Source organism: Ruditapes philippinarum, unplaced genomic scaffold, assembly GCF_026571515.1.
Source record: "Ruditapes philippinarum isolate M1 unplaced genomic scaffold, ASM2657151v2 ctg23_1_1_1_1, whole genome shotgun sequence".
Taxonomy (NCBI): domain Eukaryota; kingdom Metazoa; phylum Mollusca; class Bivalvia; order Venerida; family Veneridae; genus Ruditapes; species Ruditapes philippinarum.
The window spans coordinates 491293-518242 of record NW_026864815.1 but is presented as its reverse complement, the minus strand read 5'-3'; the positions used below and the strand labels follow the sequence as shown (position 1 = coordinate 518242).

At 34.6% G+C, this 26950-nt stretch overlaps 2 protein-coding genes across 2 annotated transcripts; both read right to left on the bottom strand.

Moving 5' to 3' along the window:
- Window positions 1–10646: 10646 nt before the first annotated feature.
- Window positions 10647–14821, bottom strand: LOC132726940 (CBP80/20-dependent translation initiation factor-like). Its single transcript, XM_060712354.1, has 5 exons — window positions 14605–14821; window positions 12312–12486; window positions 12159–12269; window positions 11422–11558; window positions 10647–10742 (listed from the first exon to the last, which is right to left on the bottom strand). Exons 1-5 carry the CDS (start codon window positions 14710–14712, stop codon window positions 10647–10649), a joined length of 627 nt encoding a protein of 208 aa, XP_060568337.1. The 5' UTR covers window positions 14713–14821.
- A 6020-nt stretch (window positions 14822–20841) lies between these two features.
- Window positions 20842–25891, bottom strand: LOC132726936 (uncharacterized). The gene is made up of 7 exons (XM_060712351.1): window positions 25543–25891; window positions 25045–25164; window positions 24057–24201; window positions 23582–23724; window positions 23132–23214; window positions 21807–22939; window positions 20842–21492 (listed from the first exon to the last, which is right to left on the bottom strand). Exons 1-7 carry the CDS (start codon window positions 25706–25708, stop codon window positions 21042–21044), a joined length of 2241 nt encoding a protein of 746 aa, XP_060568334.1. The 5' UTR covers window positions 25709–25891; the 3' UTR covers window positions 20842–21041.
- Between the last annotated feature and the right edge of the window lie 1059 nt (window positions 25892–26950).

Below are 26950 nucleotides of genomic sequence, written 5' to 3'. Positions count from 1 at the left end.
TTCTAGTGCTGTTTGGGGATTTTCTAAATCAAAGGATATAGAGCGATTACATCTTAAATTCTGTAAATCTATATTAGGAGTGAAACAAAGTATTTGTACTGCAGCAATCTATAGCTAGCGAATTAGGTCGTTATCCATTATTTAGTAAACGATAATATCATTTTGAAAACTGCTATGTACGCTTCGTTTGAATTACATGAAAACAACAATCAATGTTGGGCTTCTAAAGTACATGGAATATTAAATGAGTACGGGTTTTCTGATGATTGGAACAACCCATTTCAATACGAAGCCCAATATTTTGTTAAACTTTTTTAAACAAAGGTGATTGACTGCTTTTTGCAAAAAACTTTCTAGCGATTCATTTTCAAACAGTCCATTGTAATATATATTTGTACATTTGCATAACTCATTTGAAAATGGCAAACTACCTGAAAGTTCTCCATAACAGAACTTTTAGAAATTGGGGATAGCAGATTAAGATTATCGTCACATAAAACTTCGGATTGAAACAGGGTAGATATGGTGCTAATAGATTAACCCGAGAGGAACGCATATGTCAGCTTTGCGATAGTAATGAAATAAAGATGGAATTCCATTTTAATATGTGTTTGTAATAATTACTCTAATATACGTTCTCTTTACATTAAGCAATACTACTACAGAATACCAAGTATGTTCAAATTGATTGAATTTATTAAGTACTGAAAAGAAGTCTGAATTAATCAAGGTTTAGGTAAATATTTGTATTATGCTACAAAACATCGAATTGAACTACTAAATTGCTCTGTAAATCAATGTATAATTTGTCTCGTTGTAGTTTAAGTGTATTTGTTTATTTCTTTGAAATTATTGATAATGTGTCTAGTATGAAACATTGTTAAATGGAACTTATCAAACAGCATATGATTAAGTTTTTTAAAATCCATTTTTTTTTTATTTTTAAGAATGTAAACGCTTTATAATAGATAAGCTCACTTTAGTACTAAATGGTGTTAACGTTCATTCTCCAAAAATATGTAAATTGAAAATTTGTGCTACAACTTTGTTCATGTACCATGATATTGTGTTTGATTGTACTATATAAATGTGTGTAATATGACTATGTACTGAATGTATAAGTCAATAAATTATCTATCTATCTATCATATAATTATATCTATTTGTTTGGCCAAACGAAACAAGCTTATCTCATTTAATAAAAAAGATATATCAATCTGCAAGTTCGTTGGATAATCGGTCGGTAATCTATGCTTGATGAGGATCCATCAGCCCTTTTAGGCAATATATGCCGCTTTGCTGTCAGGTACGAACCTCTGATATCTCACCAGTTATGCTCTTAAAGGGTTTATTTTGAAGCACAAAGCGTAGATAATTTAACTCTATGCAATTTCCACAGAGAATTAGCCAAAGATATGAATTTGGGCCAAAAGTAGGTCACTGCAAGGCGGTCAATGAGAACCTAAATGTACAGTAAACTGAAACAGTATGAAAAGGAGAAGGTAGCCCTGAAAAGGGCTATTATGCCAGCTAAGGGCCTGCCTTTCAAGTCGTCACTCTCTGTGCTAGGGGCTCACGCACCCAAGTACACATCCCTCGTCGTCCCTGCCTACTTTGTCGCCCCCTCCCCCCTCGGCTTTATTCAGGACATCTGCAGCTGAGTCATTAGAAGCTTAACTCCCGATGTAAGCATTTCAGGATCTAGCCTATATGCCACACAACAGCGTTCGGACCTTAAACAGACAACGCGTCCTCGGTGATCAATCATCCAAGCTGCCAAATCTTGCCTTCTGCGGGACATGCACACACCGAGGGGGGAGAGAGAAGTCCGCGTGTTTCGTTTATAAATACATTGTAGCGTTAAATTATGTTAGAAAAGATACAGGTTTTTTTTTTCAATTACTTTTTGGAGCTGTAGTTTAATATATATATATATATATATATATATATATATATATATATATATATATATATATATATATATATATATATATATATATCATATTAATACAGCAGTCTGAAATGTACATGTTTGTAAATATTTTGTATACGTCATATTTGTTTATGGCAATAGACATTATATGCTTTAAGGTATAATATGTATCACTGACAATGTTTAAAAAGTCAGAAGTCAAGTGTTGTTGTAGAATGCAAATTGCGGTTATTTCTTGACACTTTCTTGCCAATAACCCAAGTTCAAAACCCATACTGCTTATTAAAAGCTCATTACACACATTAAAGGAAAAATTAACATAGATAAAAAAGAAAAATGCATCTTTATTTGAAAAGTGTCCAATAAATTACAAAGTGACAGCGTGATCACAATACATGTAATAATGAAATCTAATACAAAATGTACATCAGACAAAAAAAGCACAAAATAAAATGTCAAAAGACAGATATTTAACTGCACCAAAATATTAGCCAATCACCACAATATAATGAGAGTGCTAATGCTCGTCTGTTAAAGGCAATAACTATCCATAACCAATTTTGACCACAGAAAAAATCTTTGTTAAAAGGGGACAGAACTTTAAAAATATTGCTTTCAGAATTATGCTCCCTGTCTAACAACTGAGCTTTGTCAAGATAAATAAGTATTCCAAGTTTCATGTTAATATCTTTTGTAGTTTTCAACATTCTACTTAAAAGGCATTAAAAAAATAAGTTAAAAAGTAGCATAACCCAAAAAATATAGCTTTCAGAGTAATGTCCCTTATCTAAGTTATCTTAGAAACGCACCTTGTCATGATAAGCAAGTATCCAAAGTTTCCTGTTAGTAACTTTTAAAATATTTTTTTTTTGCATGACAACAACAGCAACGACAATGCAGCAATCATAAAAGCCTGCCTTTTTCTTCAAAACAGACAAGCTAAAAATGAGCTAAAAACACTTTCCCCTGATTTCCAATACAGAGAATGCAAAACATGGTGATCACTCAAGAGCACCCCTAGGCGGAGCATTATATGCCCGAAAGTATTTTTTTTTAAGTAAGGATGAAGCATTTGTAAGACATGGGAATTAAATAAAGTATTACCTTCTTCAAAAAGCACTCCTCCGTTTTCAGTTTTAAGGTAACTGTGACCTTGACCATTGACCTTGTGACCCCAAAATCAATAGGGGTCTTCTACCCAATATTGACAATCATCCTAGGAAGTTTGAACCCTGTGGGCCAAATGGAACTTAAGTTATGCTTCAGAAACCACAATTTTCAGTGTAAAGATCATTGTGACCCTGACCTTTGACCTTATGACCCTAAAATCCATAGGTGTCATGTATTGGACTTGGCTGTTCATCCTATAAAATTTTACAGCTGTAGGTTGATTAATACTAAGTTATTAAGCGGAAACTGTTTTCAGTGACCGAGTATTGGAGTACTTGACGTGCATTGTGAAAGTTGATTGAGACTATCAATTCTTCGAGAGTCCCAGTGCCTATATACTCGCAAGAAGGATATGGTATGAAATACAGCTTGGTACACATCTGTGCTGGTAGATTTGTACATTTGGAAGTTGTTTCAGTGTGGAGAGAGATGGACACGGTGTATTGTACGGTAAACCTTGCTCTTTGATTTAATTGGTAAATCTATTTTATATTATATTATTTATATTATATGAAGACTGTTGAACAAAGCATTCTTAAGCAATTGAATGGAAAAGCTTTTTTTTAGTCAAGGCCACTGTTACCTTGATCTTTTACCCAGTGACCTCAAAATCAATAGGGGTCATCTAGCAATCATGACTAACCTCCATGCCAAATATGAAAACTGTTGGTCAAAGGAATCTAAAGTTATTGGGCGGACAAGCTTTTTTTAGTCAAGGCCCCTTTGACCCAGTGACCTCAAAATCAATAGGGGTCATCTACTAATCATGACTAACCTCAATGTTCAAGATGAAGACTGTGGGTCAAAGGAATGTAAGATATTGGGTGGACAAGCTTTTTTTGGTCAAGGCCCCTGTGACCTTTGACCTTCAAATCAATAGGGATCATCTACTAATCATGACCAATCTAAATACAAAATATGAAGACTGTGTGCCAGATGAATCTTTAGTTATTGGGCGGACAAGGAAAAACCGACGGCCAGCTGGACGAGCTGATTCCAGTATACCCCCCTTACAACTTTGTTGTGAGGGGGTATAAAAATTTCAAAATTCTGTTGTTTAAAAAATGTAACACTTTCATAATGCTAAAACATTACCTGCTAATTCTAGAGATATTTACAAATTTACAAGACATACATGTATATTGTACAACACTTAGTGATATGTTAACAAATGTTTAAAGGTAAGGACTAGAGCAACTTAAGCTTGAGGTCATCCTTAATTTTTTTTTAAATGTAACTAGAACTGCCACTATCTTGGCGTGAATACCCCCGCATACCACTTTGTCAGAATCAACAGTGGCCATTTAGAGCACAAGGACAACCTCCCTGCCAAATCTGAGGTTACTAAGCCAGTGCATTGCTAAGTTATGTATTCTACATGCTTCAAATGTGAAAATGTCAAAATCAATACATTGCAGACAGGACATTCTTTAGCAATTGAGAAGAAAAGCTTTTTTTTTTTCAAGGTCCCTGTGACCTTGAACTTTGACCCAGTGACCTCAAAATCAATAGGGGTCACCTTATAGTCATGATCAACATCCATGCCAAATATGAAGACTGTGGGTCAAAGGAATCTTAAGTTAATGGGTGGACAAACTTTTTGAAGTCAAAGTCCCTATGACCTTGACCTTTGATCCAGTGACCTCAAAATCAAAAGGGGTCATCTACTAATCATGACTAACCTCAATGCCAAATATGACGACTGTGGGTCAAAGGAATCTTAAGTTATTGGGCGGACAAACTTGTTGAAGTCAAAGTCCCTGTGACCTTGACCTTTGACCTGATGACCTCAAAATCAATAGGGGTCATCTACTTATCATGACTAACCTCCATGCCAAATATGACGACTGTGGGTCAAAGGAATCTTAAATAATTGGGCGGACAAGCTTTTTGAAGTCAAGGCCCCTGTGACCTTGACCTTTGACCTGGTGACCTCAAAATCAATAGGGGTCATCTACTAATCATGACTAACCTCCATGCCAAATATGACGACTGTAGGTCAAAGGAATCTTAAGTTATTGGGCGGACAAGCTTTTTGAAGTCAAGGCCCCTGTGACCTTGACCTTTGACCTAGTGACCTCAAAATCAATAGGGGTCATCTACTAATCATGACTAACCTCCATGCCAAATATGACGACTGTAGGTCAAAGGAATCTTAAGTTATTGGGCGGACAAGCTTTTTGAAGTCAAGGCCCCTGTGACCTTGACCTTTGACCTAGTGACCTCAAAATCAATAGGGGTCATCTACTAATCATGACTAACCTCCATGCCAAATATGACGACTGTAGGTCAAAGGAATCTTAAGTTATTGGGCAGACAAGCTTTTTGAAAGTCAAGGCCCCTGTGACCTTGACCTTTGACCTAGTGACCTCAAAATCAATAGGGGTCATCTACTAATCATGACTAACCTCCATGCCAAATATGAAGACTGTAGGTCAAAGGAATCTTAAGTTATTGGGGCGACAAGCTTTTTTGAAGTCAAGGCCCCTGTGACCTTGACCTTTGACCTAGTGACCTCAAAATCAATAGGGGTCATCTACTAATCATGACTAACCTCCATGCCAAATATGAAGACTAAGGGTCAAAGGAATCTTAAGTTATTGGGCGGACAAGCTTTTTGAAGTCAAGGCCCCTGTGACCTTGACCTTTGACCTAGTGACCTCAAAATCAATAGGGGTCATCTACTAATCATGACTAACCTCCATGCCAAATATGAAGACTAAGGGTCAAAGGAATCTTAAGTTATTGGGCGGACAAGAAAAACCGACGGACGGCCGGACGGCCGGACAGCCGGACGGACGGACGGACGGACGGACAAGCTGATTCCAGTATACCCCCCTTACAACTTTGTTGTGCGGGGGTATAATAATGCTTTCTCTTGAGATTTCTCAACAATTTATAAATGCACTTCTAATACTCTCAGTTTCCTATGCAATTCATTAACCTGAAATAACATTGTATTTATGGATAACTTTTTCTTTGGTTAGATCTCACGTCGCACCAAAACAGTATATGCCATATGGCGACTTTCCAGCTTTACTGGTGGAGTGGACCTCTGGTAATGCACTGTGCATTATTTGAGGCAAAAATAGGCATCTAATTAGAACAACCAATGGCCTGTAAGCTAGCTTGATTGTTTCTCAAAACAGAAAAGGTATCAAATAGGAAAGCGCTTAACCCAGGAACTACTGTATCATCTACATGTATACTAATGCATTATTTCATGACACTATATCCCACAGTGCACTATTAACCATGCAATATCAAACAATAAAACATCGGTTCACTGAAATCCTCATAATGTTCATATTTCACAACAATCAAAAATATTTTTAACGTTAACTTTTCCCAACTAAATCAAAAATCAAAATCATGCTGCCTTTAAAAAACCATTAACAACAATCAGGAATGTTAACTTAATTTCAAAATGTTAACACAATTTTAAATTAAATATACATCAAAACACTTCAATTATTGCTTAATTTTTGCTGTACAAAGTAAAACTGATTTACCTGGTGTGAAAAAAATACTGTACAGTAATCAAATAAATACATAATTAACATAGATTGCCATTTTGAATATATAAGAATTACGATAACAACACAATTACAGTAATATAAATGGATCATTACAATCCACATATTTTGGATAGATATCAAGTTTGTTTACCCTTGACAAAACTGATTCTACCTTTGCAAATAGAGCAGACCAAAATCATTTAAAAAATCCATGCTATCTGGTAATGGTCCGCTCTGTTCACTATTCAGTCAGTATACATTTGTTTAATGTGAAATATTACCAAACAAGAGGGCCATAATGGCCCTAAGGTCGCTCACCTGTATGTAGGCCCCCGGAGCGGGGCCAGTTTAAACCCCAGGGCTTTTATTTGAACAAACTTGGAAGACACCTATAAGAAGACGTTTCATGATGTACACACTTATAATGAAAAACAATGATCTGCCCTCCCCTACCCCTGGCAGGGCCAATTTTAACCAAGGGCTTTTATTTAAACAAACTTGGTAGACACCCATAAGAAGATGTTTCATGCTAAACATCTAAGCTGTAGCTCATTGGGTTTTTTTAAAGAAGATTTTTTAGGTTTTTACTATACACATATAGTTAAAAACAATGACACCCCTGGGGCGGGGCCAGTTTTGACCCCAGGGCTTTTATTTGAACAAACTTTGTAGACACTTACTAGAACATGTTTCATGCTAAATATCTAAACTCTAGCTATTTGGGTTTTTTCAAAGATGTTTTTTAAGTTTTTCCTATACACATATAAGGAAAATCAATAACCCCCCGGGGCAGGGCCAATTTTGACCCCAGTGCTTTTATTTGAACAAACTTTGAAGACACTCACTAGAAGATGTTTAATGCTTAATATCTTAACTCTAGCTATTTAAATTTTTCAAAGAATACTTTTAAGTTTTTGCTATACACATATATAAGGGAAATCAATGACCCCCGGGGCGGGGCCAATTTTGACCCCAGGACTATTATTTGAACAAACTTGGTAGACACCCATTAGAACATGTTTCATGCTAAATATCTTAGCTCTAGCTCTTTGAGTTCTTTAAAAGAAGATTTTTTAAGTTTTTACTATATACATATACATGTAGGGAAAATCAATGACCCCCTGGGGCGGGGCCAATTTTGACCCCAGGGCTTTTATTTGAACAAACTTGGTAGACACCCATTAGAACATGTTTCATGCTAAATATCTTAGCTCTAGCTCTTTGAGTTCTTTAAAAAAAAGATTTTTTAAGTTTTTACTATATGCATATAGGGAAAATCAATGACACCCTGGGACGGGGCCAATTTTGACCCCAGGGCTTTTATTTGAACAATCATGGTAGACACTCACTAGAAGATGTTTCATGTCAAATATCTAAGCTCTAGCTCTTTGGGTTCTTTAAAAGAAGATTTTTTAAGTTTTTACTAAATGCATATAGGGAAAATCAATGACCCCCTGGGGCGGGGCCAATTTTGACCCCAGGGCTTTTATTTGAACAATCTTGGTAGACACTCACTAGAAGATGTTTCATGCCAAATATCTAAGCTCTAGCTCTTAGGGTTTTTTAAAAGAAGATATTTAAAGTTTTTTCTTTTGGTTGCCATGGCAACCAGAGTTCTGCATGGAATTAAATTCTTTGAACAATTTTTAAAGGTGACCACCAAAGGAACATTCCTGTGAAGTTTGGATGAAATTGGCTTTGTGGTTTATGAGGAGATGTCATTTAAAGTAAAAGTTCACGGACGGATGGACGCCGGACGAAAAGCGATCACAAAAGCTCACCCTGTCACTTTGTGACAGGTGAGCTAAAAAAAAAAAGATAATTATTTTTATCCAGACTGAAAGATTAACACGTCCATTTGAGGTATTAAGCATTTAAAGGTAAAATATTTCAGTTATTAACAATGTTTAGGATTCATCACAAATAAAAACCATTTCATGTGAGTGACATTGTAATTATGCTCTCTATACATCAATAAAGGAATGTAACCAAAAGTTTTCAAGGTCCGGAAACCTTACCATAAACAAGTTAAACACATTCCATTTAATTAGTTTCTTAATCAATTTGTTTGTTTTGTTGGACTTACATGTAAAGTCACATTTACACTGTATAGGTCATATGAGCGGTGTCACGACAAAACAAACAACATAGTGTGTTTTGCGACCAGCATGATCAAACCAGACCAGCCTGCGCATCCGTGCAGTCTGATCAGGATCCATGCTGTTCGCTTACCAACTCTATTACAAGTGGAGGAAACTGACAAGCGAACAAGCATGGATCCTGGATCAGAACTGCGCAGGTGGTCTGGATCCAATGCTGGTTCGCAAACACACTATGTTGGTTTTTTGTCGTGACAGGGCTCATATGAATACTTCCCAGCTGTTTACTGTGGAGGCAGACCTCAGGTGCTTCTTTGTGCATTATTTTCAGGGCTAACCCCAAGCTTTGGTACCCGAGAAAGAACAACCGATTCTTTCCATAAACTAGCTTGATTCATTATCAGTTCCTTTAAAAAATTTGGTTTTTCTGTTATATATTTCTATTCATATACACATTTTTACATATAGATTAAGTAACATTAAAGTTATACAGCCATTAGACGGTGTTTTTTTTAGGATGATGAAGATGTTAATCTGTTAAAATTGTCCATCATCGTTATCACAATAAAATCGTTCTACACATTCTTGCCAAAATCTTTCCAAGCCTCGACCCAATGACCATTCGATGATCTCCAGTAATGTACATCTTGCTTGTGGCGTTAGGACCCCTTGAAATGTGATTAAAAAGAAAATTAAAATACCCAATTCATATATGATTTTTTAGTTCCATGGAACTCTGAGATTATCAGTTTCCAATAAAATGGCGCTTTGTCCTCCTCATTCTTGTAAACTGTTTGAAAATTTAGATAGATTTGTATATTTTAACCCACATCTCCACTTTTAAAATTAATTAGGAAGCCGCGTCATGACAAAACCAACATAATGGGTTTTTACAGCATAGATCCAGACCAGCCTGCAACATCTGCGCAGTTTCTGATCAGGATCCATGCTGTTCGCTTATCAGTTTCTCTACTTGTAATAGGATTGGTAAGGCGAACAGCATGGATCCTGATCAGACTGTGCGGATGATTGCGCAGGCTCTGGTCTGGATCCATGCATGGGTCACAAACCCATTTATCGTTGCTTTTGTCATTGATGGGCTCATATATAAAAGTTCTTTGAATTTTTTAGGTGAATGAGAATCCTTAGCTGCCTTTCCTTTTTGCCTAAATTTGACCATGTGTATTAATTTATTTAAACAAATTCAAGTTCTAAAAATCAGGCCATATTATGCATTTGCATCTCAATCAACTGTCTTATCTGTCTATAGACAATAGATCTGACAGACGAGGGCACATCTATAAGCCCCCCCCCCCCCCCCCCCACTCATCAGTCCCAAGTAGTTGTTGTTTGTTTTTTGTTTATTTTGGGTTTTTACGTCACATCGACACAGTATAGGTCATATCGCGACGTTCCAGCTTTACTGGTGGAGGAAGACCTCAGGTGCCCTTCTGTGCATTATTTCAGGCACGAATGGGCACCAGAGTAGAACCACCGACGTTCCGTAAGCTAGCTGGATAGCTTCCTCACATGTAAGAATCCAAAGTCCGTCGGGATTCGAACCCATAGCGGTGAGGGGCTCCAAGTAGTGAGGGCATAAAATTTGAGGGCGTAGTGAATCAAAGTCAGCTATAATAACCACATGTTAACATAAGATGTCTGAAGAAATGTGATATACAGTAATAACGCAAATGCCAAGATTTTAGTCATAGTGATACAGACTTTATTAAGACCTATTATTCCCAAGGAATGCTTTTATTTTCATTTCTCAAAAGTTTTTTTTACTTTTGGTTTACTGTTATAGTTTTCCAAAAAGCTACTCAAGTCATTGTCAAATTTTCTAAACCTTGTATTGCTCTTGGTGCTTTTTGCCAATTAATACAGTTATACATCATGTTATAAATAAATAAATATTTATGCTCCTTCTTACCCATTCCTAATGACCTTTGACCTGATTTTAAACATCATTTGTTCCATTTTATCTCTGTCACTTTGTTCTAGATCTCTTCCAATTGACTGTAACTGAAGTAAGAAAACATACATTTTTATAAACAGATATATTTGATTTAATAGCAACCAAAGTGTTGCAAAGCAGATTCCCTACACACCAAAAATAGTTTTGCGACAGGAATAACAGTATCTGATATTGTGCACTCTCAAAACCAAATTACAACATGATGTTGCACTCTCAAAAACAAATTACAACATTGGATGTGTGCACTCTGCAAAACAAATTACTAGTACATGAGCTTTATTAAACTCAACACCAGTCAAATATTAAAATTCTTGGAATCCAGCACCAGATCAACTCTTTTTCAAAATAAAATCTGGTAATATGGGCTCTTAAAACAGTACTCTGCAGCATCAAATAAGTCACTATTGAAAGATTTTAGATTCAGCATACTCAGTATCATCTCCTTTCCCACTAAAATTAGCTAACATTAACACTTAAATGGAAATAAAGACATTGCATCAAACATTCATGTACCTGTATATTATTAACACAATAATCATCACTGACGAATTGCAGTTGTAGAACTAAAACTAACAAATCTGGAGGTCTTGAGACCATAAAGCATCAGTTTCTTTTCTTAAAAATTTAAAAAAACGCATTGAAAACGGAAGGTATTAACTTACTTGTTTCATTAAGGCATTCATACTCAATCATTATCACATTGCTCACTGTCTAGAATCATATTAAAAAACACTCGTACAGTGGTGAGACTAGAGGTTTAAATACTTCTCCACCTGCTGTCCTCATTGTGCCAAATACTTGACACATAAAACTTAAAATGTTTAAAAATTTTGATACTGATTTTGAACGGAGACTGTCTTTATCTGTAAAATATAACAACAACAACAGAAGTTGAAATAACATTCAATGATTTGCATTCGCAACAAAGTATTATGCACAACCTCACTTATTGAAACATCTTTTTTGGATCAAATACCCTTTTGGATCATTGCAGATCATGTAGATTGATGTATTTCTCAACAATGAGAGGTTTCTTTTTAAATAATTTTCATACAGCTTTTGTCCAATGTACAACAAAAGCATGCCTAGTTCTTTCAAAATGTATATATGAATGACAAAATCCATGACTTGATATGAACATTAATGAATTTTCATGAAGCTATGTCATAATAGTCTTATTGTGACCTTAATCCTGTTCAAGTTCATCATATTTCTTTAAAATATATTTAAGGGAAGTTAAAACAAAATCTGTCACTGAATGACAAAGATATGCTATAGACTGGACATGACTATCAATGCACTATCATATCATGATTTTTGACATAATAAGCAGCATATTTATGCATTTTTTTTTTCAAAATTCATCCATAAATGACATGGACCAGACACAAAGTTGGGACAGACACTGCAAAAACTATATGCCATCCCCATTCAACAGCATAAAAAACATTGGAATTTAGTACCTTTATAATCTGCTTGAATCATTGAAAGCAACAAAGATCTAAACTTTGTTCCATTAACCTCCAACGATGCAAGTTTTTCACATATAAAAGCTCCGGTTTTAGCAAAACTCCCTGTGCTGACGTGAATTTAGGAATATACTTGTTCTGTTACACATAGTTTTATATCATTGTCTGTGTTAAAAGAAGCAGATTCGGCTAACTGATACAACTCGTTTAGATCATGGTCACTAACATCTAGAGTTAGATTATTAAGAATATGTTGTAATTCTAGAAGACTGTCTTGTTTTGATGTTCCTTCTTTCTTCACTTCTACACCATTTTCCGACACCTAAATATATAAGAAAAAAGAAAATTTCATAATCTCATACTATGCTAAATCTTCAACAGACTTGTCAATCCTTCAATCTGGACAGAGCCATATGATATATATATCATTTTAAGTACTTCAAAATCACTCTTGTGTTTTTTCTAATTATATTCATATCACATACATTGTAGATAAGAATATTCAAATTGAAGAAAAATCAAAATATATATATACAAGGAAAAAAACAACAAAAATTGCTTTGTGTGGGGTTTGAACTACTAGTCTTGTAGACATGAATATTTGTCATCAAACAATCAAAGAATACTCCACAGTTTAAAGGGCTATAATTCTAAAACTGTATAGTAACTAATGACAGAGTATTCTCCCCTTAATACAGACATGAACTTAGATTTAACTTAAGTGTTACGTGAAATCACTGACAATTTGCATCATACCAAAATTTTTAAAAAAAATTTTTAAGGCTTGGGTTCTCGAAAGTTTAGCAGGGTTTTGGCAAAACTACCCATAAAAAAGTAACACTGGCAAACAGACCTTTATTAAATTTTAAATAAATTATTGATAATTTAAATTTTTTATCAATAAAAATTTATGATTCCACAACAGCAATAAATTAGTCTTCCCTGTGCAAACTTTGACTACCCTTTCTTTGATTTTATCATCATACAGTCATTCTTATAATCATCCTGGTAGTATAATGTATTATCTAACAGGAACATAATACTTATTTGGCCTGTTGACACATTTAATCATTAAACTCAATGGTAGTATTATCTAACAGGAACATAATACTTATTTGGCCTGTTGACACATTAATCATTAAAAACTAAAAACTGGCGTTGTTTAAGTGTTTTAAAGTGATTGTATATGCTGTTGAAAAACATAGTTACAATCATCAAGAATTATTTCAAGAAATGCTAGAAATATATATAAATTTCTCAAATCATTAATGACATAATGTTGAAAATAATTGCCCACATTTCCGGGATGATCCCTGGTCATAAACTAATCTAAAACATTACTGGTTGGGGACCACCAACCGGACACTTTTTAAACATTTTTCCATACAGATTTTATAATTTTAAAGTTAGAGATCTGAAAATTTGACACAGTACAGCTATGTTCTTCTCCTAACTAACATACTAGTTTGTTTATTTCTGATTAATATTTTGATATTTATATCTGAGGCCTGTGAAGGAGGGTATCAATAAATTGTCCACACATGTCATCAGTACAATGTGTCCGGACAGATATGTCCGTGATTAAATTCAATAAAAGCTTTGGTGTTTTATTTTTTTTTATTTTTAACATGATATAAAATATTTCAGCAGCAAATGCAGAAGTTTTGGATATTCTGTTATTCACTCTGCAAATGATTATAGATAGTATAAGAGGTCAGACGGGCATTGCACTCTTGCGTCCTTGAAAGACATTAAAATATTACCATTCAAGAAAATTGAAATAAATTTACTTACTTAATTATAGAACAAACATGCAGTTACTGTTGATATAAAAGCGGCAGAACCACTGAACAAATAAAAAAACCCTAAATCATGAATTTTCACAGCCGTCCTGGTTTGATGGTTGTCCAGTTTTGGTGGTCTTCAACCAGTATGTATTTTGTGTTACCCCACGAAAAAAGGATTCATGAGTGATTTAATCATTAATACATTGTAATAATGCAATTGAGTTGTCAATTATTTGTCTGTGGTGGAAACACCTAGACATAGATATTGCTTGGAAAAATACCCTTTCATTCTGGACCACCACCTCATGTGTCAGCAGAAGAAAAATATGTTTTGCAGCGGTATTGCAGAAAACGCTGTCAGTGCTGAGAGTGTGCAGATAATCATGAGGTACCCTTATATATGTATAGATCTACATGCATTTTGATTTCAGACATGTGGAGTGAGTGTGTACTGGTAAACTGGGATACAAAGCGTTAATTGATTACAGAATAATATGAATAAAGCTGATAAAAGAACAACGTATTTTGGACTCCTGATTAATCTTTCATGATACTCCACCCACTTCTCCAAACAAGACGAATCAAATTAATAGCTTCAAAAATCATTTTAGACAAGAAAATACTTTAAGACTATGCATAACAATGAAAACAACCTTAGGATCTTCTGATGCAATACTTCCAGGCCGTGTTTGGGCATCTTCTGGCAGTTCTCTAGCTAATAAACCTCGTCCCCGGCCCCTACCACGTCCAGCAGCAGCCATTTTGAAAATAATTTAACGGTGCGTATGTAACTTTCATCTAATTGATTTAGTCCACTAACTTTTATTTACTTATCTATTTCTTTTACAGTAAATAAACCGTAATAAACCGTAATAAATATAAAATATGTTGAAATCATAGCTTTTATATTAAAATATTTCCTCAAATATGTCATTGAGATTATTATTACACCTTAATCTGACATACCTGTTATTCCGACACATACCATAATGAAAATCATCACTTTAATTGATATTTTTATTGATAAATATGTGACGTAATCTATTTGTTGACGTCATGAAGATTTTTGGACCACACAGTCGCCATTTTGTTGACATTGGTCAGTCACAAAGTTCCAGTCCCAAATTTAGAAAACCAAATAATTTGCTTCTTGAAAAAAATTTCAGAGGCCGAACTAAGTAACTTTATGTAAGTTTGCTACTTCAAATTTGTCGATTTGTGCTTTTCTATAAACAACTTTTAAAAGTTGTTTTCTCTGCAGCGTATAAACATTTATATTTTCTCGCCATGGCGAGTAGGAATTCTCGTTATTTCGACACGTGTGATAAAAGCTGTGCAACTAAATTGAAATGTATAAAATAATTGATGTTCACTCAAATTAAAACAAAATAGGTAATTGGAGTCAAGTTTTCCAGCTTAATTTGTTTATTATTTTACTTTGTCAGATACAGTGTATTTTTTAATTTGGCATATTGAAAGATAAAGAGAATCAAAATTTAAAAGCAAATAAATAAATTACCCGAGATATTGCTTTAAAGTAAATCTGACAATACCAGGAAATTATATTCGTCTTACTTCAGAAAATGGATTGCATGGTGCAATCAGATGAAAAAGTTAAAATAGATCCCGTCTTGGATTTTCACATTGCTTTGTTTTTAGTTTCATTGATTTAAAAAGAACCTATGTGAGTCAAAAACGGTTAATTCAGTTTTAACTGCGGCAAAAAAGTTGTACGGTTCACCTGTAGATAAGAAAAAAGTTTTGACATCTGAAGACATTACAAAGATGTTTACAATCCTTCCGCTTGACGCTGTAGATTTGTACAAACTAAGGACATAAACTTTTGTTGTAACAGATTTTGCCGGATTTCTTCGCATTCCAGAATTAAGAAATTAAAAATTTTCTAGCGTAGTTTACAAAGATCACCTGGAGTTATGTATTAAGGCCCTGTCACACCGCAACAGCTTAACTGGAGCGTTCCTGGAGCGGTGAAAAAAAATCATCACCGCTCGTTACCGTTCGTTCATCAGAAGTTGGCCCCCGTTAGGGCAACGCTCTTTACGCTCGGCCACCGCTTATGGTCCCTTCTTCCGCTCCGAAAGTTTTGAGCTGCACAAATGTTTAGATGCGGCAAAGTTTACCACCGCCCCAACAACGCACAGTCAAAGTTTGGCACCGCTGGACGCAAGTTCATGGACGCTTGAGCCCGCTTGGCCAACGCAGAATACTCGAACGCTAGACCACCGCTGCTTCGCCAGCTTTTCCCGGGCAGTGATTAAACGTTGCACAAACTTTGGTGGGCGATTGTAAGCGTTTTACGAGCGAACACGGGATTGTTGGAACGGTGTAGGGCGTTGAAGCAGCGATCCATTGTTGTGATGAACTTCAATTGGTTTTTCGTTGGTATGGAGGTTGCGGAGCGGGACCATAATTTGTCTATAAATACCGGGAGAAATGGACCAAGAGCCGATTTGGAAATTCTATCACAGCGATTCGTTCAGCTCCGTAGTCAAAAGCAGTACGCCGCTAAATCAACTTTAAACCACCGCCGAGCCAACGCCCGAATGCACAGAACACCGCTCTACATCAACGCTCGTGTCAACGCTCAACCAACGCTTGCTACCACTTCCTACCGTTAAGCCAACGCTATAGCAACGCGGGCTTTAGAGGTGCACCGCTAAGGCAACGACCGTGTTTTCGATTTTTTTCATATTTATGCGCGGTGACTAGCGTTGTCGAAATTCGGTCCCCTTTTCCTACCGTTCAAGGAACGCTACAACAAAGTTCGGGTGGTGTGACTGGGCCTTTAGATCCAAGTAAAACGGATCAAACGAACAAGGACAGAATGGCCTTATCGCGAAAACAGTAACATGTCCTTATAATACGCTAAGTCTTTACTTTAAAAAGGGAATATTAAAACTAGCAATGATTTATTTCTCTTTCTTTACACAAAAGAAAAAATTTAAATATATTTAGAAATAATTTAAGTTTATGATATAAAAGATTCAGGGAATTATTCCGGGAAATCCTGTCAGAATTAGATTTCAATCCTGATTTATACGACACACCAGTTTAAGACGCGGCAGTTCTACCGCCAGCGCCATGCATGCCATTTCAGACAGATTATTTAAAAAGCACGACGGTGACAAAGTGATAAAGCAAAACACGGTTATGTTGCCGAAAGCTATTCGGGAAAGATATCAGTTACTCAAAACTTAAGATTTTGACTTGCTATATTATCTTTTAGATTAAAGAGTTTGACTGTGTTGGTCGTTTTATATTATTTTTTTAATAGTTAAATACTTAACTTAAATTTTGTAAAAGGATTTTATTAAGACTTATCAATTTTGCATTTTTAAATATCAGTGATTATTCATTTGGATTTTCCCTTCTTTTTTTCTCGACAGCTTAACGGCATGCCCCCTAACCTCGTTATATGTTACGTTTTTCTTTAAAGGTGCTTGAATGTAGGTGTATGTTGGAGGATAATAAATCATTGATGATAAAATAAGCAATAAAAATCGAACCTATAACTGCACGCACACATGGCGAGCATCCTTTCTTTGCGCCGGTAGCAAATCTGAACGAACTGCTGTTGCAAATTCTATATATAAAATATCAGTGAAAGAGCCCATGTAAATAAACCCGTTTGTTTTAAATCCAAACTTTACCGTACTATTTAGATTATAGAAAGTCGTGGTAAAATTTCTCCACGCAGAGCCTTATTCCTAATATGTCACGCTTCCGCATTCGCTCAATACATTCGTAGGTTTCGTTTGTAATCATGTGACATGAAGGCTTAATTGTGAAAAAACAAACAAACAAACAAACAAACAACAACAACAACAACAACAACAAAAACAACAACAAAAAAACCCAAAGCAAACAAAAAATAACACTTATTATTGTATATTTTTCAAGAAATAAGCGATGATTTTGAATGATAAGGGATCGATCTTTAAATTAAGTTAATTAAGTTAACAGTTCCTCTGTCCAACATAAAGATCATATAGCTTGTCTCGGAGGAGTTCTCAGTGGCATTTTAAAGTAATTTCTAAGAAGCTTAATTATGGGAGTTTTTGAGTGTTTCTCGTTTACAAATTGACGCTTTCTAACGTTTAACTTAAATTTAACCAACCGTCAAAGAAATTACCCCTATTTGAATTCAAAGTTTAAGGTCTGATCAAATCTCAACGATATTTTTATCAAAGTTTAAGGTTAAATGTTGGCAGGGTCAAATCTCAACGTTCAGAAAAAATAACCCAGGATCAATCTTTAACATTACAACACAAGCAAGTGCTTTCAACATTTAAGCTGACTGTCGCATCAATCACGAAAAGAATACATCAGTTATCAGGAACTTTTATTTCTGAGCATCAGCAACTTTCTGCCATTCAAATAAAATTACACAACATTATGTATGAATGATTTGATATATCAAGTTTAAAAGATTACACTAAGTTGTGGTTATAAATCAAATCACCCCCGTCTTTAAGGCTGGTCTGGATCCACGCTGGTCGCAAACGCATTACGTTGGTCTTGTCGTGACGCGGCTCATATATACTTATATGTTGATTAAAGTTAACCACTGAATAAAACATTTTATCATAAACCTATATTTTTTCTCCTTAGAATATACGCCAATCAAGTGCTAATACGATTCAACGAATAGAAAATTAGTACATGTATAATATATGTGACACATACGGTACCATATTTGGACATGTCCGTTGCATGGTTCCCATCATAGCTGTGTATATCTAGTATTTAGAAATGCTAAAGAGAACTCTTTAGCAAATTATGATTCTACTTGGTACCTGATGAAATTTATCTCATCTCCAAGTTCGACAATGCTGCATACAAAATTTCCAAGTTTGTACACATAATTATCTCTCTTTAATAGATTAATTTCACTCTATAGATTGGATCAGATTTGATTCATATAATCGAGATCTTATTATAATGTTTCAATGGTTCAAAGGTAACAAGGGGTACATTTCAAATGTCAAAGGCATGGCAAATTTTTATTCCCCGATGTTTTATTAAATAGACGTACTAGAAAATATTTAACTCGACCAACCATATAGTTGTACATTCAGACCATATTTGTAAGTTTTTTGTTTGTTTTTTTCCCATAAATTTATTTTACCAAAGTAACAAATAGATTTAGACCGAGGCTGACACCAGAGCCATAATTTATGTCACATTTGTCAACTTTTACTTGAAAATTATACGTTCTAGTTACTTTAAATTGGAAGTTTAATTTCCTTAGAAAATGAAAATACCTTATAATTATGTTTTCCTTTCCTCATCTATATAATTGTCAGCGGGCCTTATTCAAAATGACGTCAGCTGTCCGACAAAAAGATATAGTGCTCGTCTGAGCTGGCACTATTACCCTTAATCATAGTAGTGTACCGCGATGAAGATTTTACAAAAATGCGCATTATACTAAGCTTAGACCCCGAAGTTTTCAGTATAATTTAAAAGAAATGATTTTGTTCAGAAAAATGTATTCTTTTCTTGTTGAAATTTTACCGTTTCGTTCTAGTTAAGTGCCGTATAAGAAATAGTTCTCAGTACTTCGGGTTTTATACACAGACACTTAGGGTTGGATCTCAAAACGCATTAAAATCTAAGCACGTATATACATAATATGGTAACAAGCATGGCTCCGATTGTAGACAGGCTGGTTCTCACATCTAATCGCGACGCATTTAAATAGTGTTTGAAATGATTTATATTGAATAAATTATGTAAAATGATTTTTTAGGTAGATGAGATAAGCTAAAATCCATAACTAATGAGCCACTGAAATACACCTGTGATTATCTTTATTCTTTACTTTTTTGTATTATATTAAATATATCCAAGTACCACACAGAGAGTGAATACTCGTTTATGTAGTATTTTGATTGTCAAATATATCTAAAATAAATAGAATAAAAGAAATCGGCACCGATTTTGTAAAAAGGCAAGCGTAATTCCTATCCAATGAAATTTTTGTTGATCCAGGACTAAATCAGACTAAAACACAATCACCTGTTTCTTGCTGATAAGATTCGCTTGCAATGTAACAGAACGATAAGCAGAACATTAATCAAAGGTATGTTATCTAATCCCATGAAGTAAAATTGTGTTCAGCCAGGCACGGCCTTTCATTTCTGTCTTTAATAAACATAGATTTGTCAAAGAAGCTCTTAAAGAATATTTCAAAAACAAGAAGTCGACACGTATGAATACATTTTAATACTAGCTTTGCAAAAAGGTAACGAAAAAGCAACAAAAAATAGACATCGTTATTTTTTTGTACAAACACACGGAAGATATAATTTATACTGTGTTGACATTGTACTGCTGTAAAAAGTTTTCGTAAGCTAATTATAAAGTCCTCAGATGGTTTGACATTGTACTGCTGTAAAAAGTTTTCGTAAGCTAATTATAAAGTCCTCAGATGGTTTGACATTGTACTGCTGTAAAAAGTTTTCGTAAGCTAATTATAAAGTTCTCAGATGGTTTGACATTGTACTGCTGTAAAAAGTTTTCGTAAGCTAATTATAAAGTTCTCAGATGGTTTGACATTGTACTGCTGTAAAAAGTTTTCGTAAGCTAATTATAAAGTCCTCAGATGGTTTGACATTGTACTGCTGTAAAAAGTTTTGTTAGCTTATTATAAAGTTCTCAGATGCATACTATAAAATAAAGAGCACGTTTCTAAATATTTTGCTAAATTTTGACGGTGAAACATGTATATTCAATACCAGTAATTATCAATTCAAGTATACTGATGTTACCTATTATTCCCAGTTGAAATCTTTAATATGAAGTCTGACCATAAAAGCATTAATATTAAGGAACGATTGCAGACATATTTTCACAGTCTTTTGACATAAACAAAATAGTATCATAACAAAGAATAAACAAACTCAATCAATCATATATCATTTGAAAAAGGGTGTAGTGTTCTTCTAACAAAGATAAACAAAACTAAACAATAACACATAGAAACATAATGCTAAACATTGAGATGCGCTACAAAGAGGAAACATAAAATGTTATGCTAGTCATTAGTTTAAAGTGTCCTTAAACGTCATATTTCTATCTTTGTGATGTCAATAGCAGATAATCCGCCCACTTCCGTATTCCGTGATTCAGTTGTCCGTTGTGAGGAATCATCAAACTCAAATGGGTCTTCATTGGTCTTAAACGGCGACTGACTTGTATGTTCAACGTTTGCTTTCAATGACGTGTTCTTCGCCTCAATGGGTTCCTTTGGATACGACAGCAGCAACTGACCAGGTTTAAATGAGGGTTTAGAAGATTTTAACCCTTTGTGCTTAAATGCATGGTGAGGAGGAAGCATTACACCTGGTGCTGTTGTAAATGATGTTATTGCAGGAACGTTGCTGGAATCGTCGAGTAATGTTGAAGCCGCAGGAGTTCCTGGTCGAGCAGATTCTAGAAATATTGAAGCACTTGTTGTAGGCCGCTCTTCGTCCATCTCAAATGTCTCATTTATCTCTGAGCTCTTTAGATCAACCCTTCGAAAGAAGAAAGCAAATTCAAATACTGAATACATCACATTCTAAAAACATAGAGTGACTATGAATTTGTACATTATTAAAGAAATAAATCCTGTAATATCCTCGGTCATAACAGCACTTGGCAAAAGACGACACATTATCTAACATAGCTCAGGTAATTCGTAAAATAGCAACGGATGTTGTTTAAGGACTAATATTTACTTGCATGCTTAAGCCAGTATTTACGATTAAGAAAATTGTCTACATTCTTTTTATCTAGACTGTTTAACAACTTATTTCGTTTTTATTTAAAATATTATGATATTACTTACGTGCTAGGAGTTACTTTGTTGACTTTGTAAGTTTTGAACCTATTTACTAACTTCCAAAGCAGGAACGATGCCCCTCCAATAGCAAGTATTGAACATATCAATATGGCCATTAATTTTGGTATGTTAATGTTACATTTATATTCGTTAATCAAATCTTCACAGTCAAACATAAGAGCACAAGGTTCCCACTGACACTCATTCGTTTCGGCCTGACACCATTGACCCTCATATCCAGGGTGACATACACACTGGAAATCTGAAAATGATATGGATCGTAGTACGTCATCACATCCAACACTTGTAAGCGGACTGCAATGACCATAAACACACGGATTATTCAGAATAAATAACTGAACTGTAACAGATGGAGTAAAACTGCTATCAGCTAGTTTTGCGATGAATTTAAGACTCATGTTGCCACTGACTTCTGGAGAAAATTCAAAACTTACGCCGTATGCCTGTAAGCTTTTGTAAAACTTTGATGTTATATTTTCTAGTTCGATTGAAGAACCATCTGAATTAACAAGTCCATATGTTGAATTTCCAAGGGGATTAAAGTCCACTTTTACTTTAAACTCTTCATTTTCATCAACATCTGCCAACAAAATTTTTCCAGCGTCAAAAGAAGATGATCGATTTGCATCGAGGATGAACGTCATTTTCAAGGAGGGCCGAATATCTGAATAAATTGTACCATTCAAATCTATAAAGTACCTATCCGTTCTGTCTGGAACTCCTGATACATTCAGAGTTATTATCTTTTCATTAACGAGAGCTTCTTCGAAATCTGGAAGACCGGTCTCCGTAACCTTGACTGTAATAGAATCTTCGCCATTAAAATCTTCATTAGATGTACAATTGAGCAACCCAGTTGTATTTTCAATTTCACACATCACGTTGGATGGGCTCTTTGTTATTTCAAACACAAGAGTATCATTTTCTAAATCAACAGTTTTAATGTGCAATTTACTAGGAGTATCTTCTTTTAGGTGCAGAACATCAGTTACTATAACTGGTGGGTTATTTGGAAATTTGCGAGAAATTTGTGAAAGAGCAAAAGTCCTTGGAGACTTGTACATTGATGTAGATTCTCTCTTTGTTAATGATGTTGTCTCCGTACTTGATTTGCATATCTGAAATTTAAATTCGAAAGATGACTTCAAAATAAAATATCAAAAATTAAGAAAAATGTGTAAATACATAATATATTACTAGTATTTTATATGTGTACTTCTGTTCATTGAACGTTTCTTAAAACAATGAGGTCATAAGTACTTGTTTATGCACTTATAATCATCAATATACACAGCACTGACCAAACCTACCTCAGTGAGATACACATTTGATGTAACCACAGCTGTCAAATGGTCTCTGCATCCTTCGTCTACATGAACCCATTGCTCCTTGTCTAAAATAATATTAAACATTATATATTACATTTATATAGATAAGTAAAGACTCTTTATGCTGTTTGGTTGTGTGTGTTTTTTTTTAAATTTTTATTAAATATACCGGGGTATATAATTAATTATAAAAAAACATTCTCACATTGCCGTCGCATTTGAAGAAAGTTTTAGAATTCAGTATTAATTATTAAGCAGCTTTATCACCAGTTAAAATATCAAGAAAAAAATCCCATCCAGAGGGGTGAATCATTGCCAAATATACACAATTAGATCAAATCAAAATTTGTTTGAATGAAAAAAAAAATAACTTTGCAATATCGTTTACAGCATACACCAACGAAAACCTAAACGTATTTGAATAATTGTTACCACTATTCCAGAACATTAATGCAGGTTGGTTATCTGGATCTTTCTCACATCCACTGGGCACCGTTATATTTATCTTTATATGTTCGTATTCAGCCAATGGGGACGGCGATACAAAGAATGTCATATTACATAACTTTTTTATTCTGAAAAGCCAAGAACATGCGTTTTACATTTGTCGATGGCTCAAACATCAGACGAGAGACAACTAATCTCGGACAAATGTGTCTAAAGGTCATTTGAATCTTGTTGCAAATTAAGAAATCATTTATTGCATTCCTTTGCGAGAGAACTCGTCAATATATATGTGTCTGGTGCATTTTCCGGTAAAGCCGATAAGACCTACCTATGACCATAATGTGTTGAAACAGGCGTTACAAACAAAAAATATAGTATCAATTCATATTGTGTTCAATTTGTGTTAAATATGGTATATAATATTTCTTTCATTCATCTTAAAGGATGTCAGTGTTTATACCTGTTTCTTAAAAGTCTTGTTGTTTGATCAAGTGAAGTTGCCGGGTCCTTGATGAAAGGTTTGTAGTCGACAGTAGCAGCACTTCCGTAGTCACTAGACAGATCCTCCTTTGTTAAAGTTCCTAGACTTAAACCACCATTAATCACTATTAAGAGAGATGCGTCATATTAACTTACTTTTACACTTTTATTTAATATTTTTGAAAGAACATGAATTTTTACTATAAATGTGGTAAAGCCGACAATTCAGAATAAAAAATCCGGTATTTCATGAATTAATTAAAACTAACATTGAAAAGAATTATGGACTTCAAATACCGGTTTTTATTTTCATTTAATTTGAATTAAAACCTAGAATTTTCATCAAGTTGAATATAAACAAATTCAGACGTTCCGAGACGAGCTTTGTACATGAACATAGTATTTATCTAAATTCTATATATAGGTAACCGACAAAAATTTTGCGGATTCGGAGTACAGTAGGCACGTCTTTTGTTGTCCATTTTATCCCGCGGTATTAAATTCTCCATTCTGATGGGCAGTATAAGGGTAGAATTGGTAAAAATTGTATGTGGTTGTCTGGTAACTGCGACAAAGAACTGTAACTGTAAACCTATTTGACTGCCCGGCCAGTAGTTATCGATAAAATCATTTGTTATTGTTATTTTTCAGATATAATATTTCGTTATCAAAACAGTACTATAATGGGGCGTCCGTAGCCAAGCGGTTAAGGTCGCTGACTTCAAACCACTTGCCTCTCACCGCTGTGGGTTCGAATCCCAACAGTGACTTTGGATTCTTTTATGAGAGAAAGCTATCCAGCTAGCTTACGGAATGTCGAAGATTCTACCCATTCGTGCCTGAAATAATGCACACAAGGGCACCTGAGGTCTTCCTTCACCAGTAAAGCTGGAACGTCGCCAAATGACCTATACTGTGTCGGTGTGAGGTAAAACCCAATCAAGTCAAACCACTACTATAATACGTACGACTGGCATCAATAGCAATTTGTGACAAAGGAACTGCACTTGCGCTCCATTTATCGGATGACTTTGGTTTTGAAGCCACAACTTTCTTTTGCGTCGCATTTAGAAATATATCATTTACACCTAAATTTAAATAAAAAAATTAAACTTGTATTAGCTTCATGGATATGCATTGATAATTAAACTTTATTAAATGAATATATATAAATTTTGTTTTATACATTTCATGTTGTTGCTCGCATGTGTTAATAGAAATTCATGGATGTTTGAGTCTTTAAAAATATTGAATATCAAAAATAAGAAAGAATGAAAAATAAAATCAACTTCTGTAACGTCTTAGTTTGGAAATTGTGACGAAGCCTTATTAGATGTTGAATGATTGTTGTGAATCTTCCTTTCCTAAGAAATAAATGTACACACATCTGGATCAAAATATATTAAATGACTACAAGCAATTAAGTAAGATCAAGGGATGAAGTTCTTGAAATAAATCATACTTACGTTTAACACAAACAGTTTTTCCTTGTATTTTACTTTTCAAGTGAGAATATCCAATAGCATAAAGGGACTGATGTACACAGCGACCTGGTTCCATGTTAAAGAAAGCCTTTTCCTTCTCATCTGTTTCGGTAATGTTACGTATTTCATCTGGCGTCATACTTGTCATATTTCTAAACTCCGCTACTGATTTATTTATTGCTTTCCTGTTAAACTCAAGCTTTCCATGAACAATAGCTGATGATCCAACTTTTCTCTGTCCAACTTTAACCGGTGGAAAAACGTCCTGTCCGTTTCTAGTTGTTCCAATTTGCCATTCTGTCAAAATTATTATTTTTTTAAATCTTGTTTCAGCAAATTAACATTTAAGGCACAAATCAACTCTTCTGCTTGAGACGGTACTTTAGTGTATGATAGTTATCTTTTCATGAATAGACTCATTCACATTTATTCTGCACTGTTCGCTGTCACTTTTCATCTTACTCAAATCTTTTATTGGATCTTGTTTACAATTTTAACAATAGGAATTTAAAAGTAATACCAAAAAATATTTACTTAAGTGTCTGTTAGAATTGAAATAAATAGTTGTTGAAAAGAGATGTTAAAGAGTGTTTTTGCCAAGTATTGTAGTTTATACGATCATGGATCTACTAGTATTGGCTTTGAATAAAGGTATGGCATTAGACTTCAAACAATTGCCATGTTATTAATATAAATAAAAAATAAAAGCTAAGAGAAGTGGACAGTGCTTTACACTTTTTATTTGATATACTAGTACTTACGATAAAATTCTATTTTTGAATTGCCACCTTTCCACTCCATTCCTATTTCTGTTTGTGATGAAGTCAAATATGGTTCATCCTCATCTGCCGACACATACGAGGCATCGGTGTATAGTGGCGCAGTTGCCGCCCCTGATATATCCGGTGGAAATAAACTGACTTGAACTTTGCAACTTTTCGTAACTGATAAACCGGCGGTATTGACCGTTGTCACTTCTACTACATAGTTTCCACCATCCCTGAAAGTATCATTTTCTAACCTGAACGCCATTTTTGTCTTTAAATGAACCGACGTACTATTCATTACAGTTTCATTATTGCCAGAATTGAAAATTCGTACAATATATTTTTCAATTTGACTTATATCTTCGGAACAGTTCCAATAAGCACCAATTGTTGAACTTGACCCTAAATGTTGTGTCGGTTCATCTTTACTATAATCAGGATCTAGACATTTTACATAGTCACATTCCGGTGGCGTAAGGTCTATCTGTATGGCATTTGAATACGCTAATGTTTCTAAACCTGCATAGTTAACGACCTTTACGTTCATATAGTACGCCGTACTGTTACATTGTATATCACTTGTAACATTGTTACATGAATCACCAGCACTACTTGATTTCATA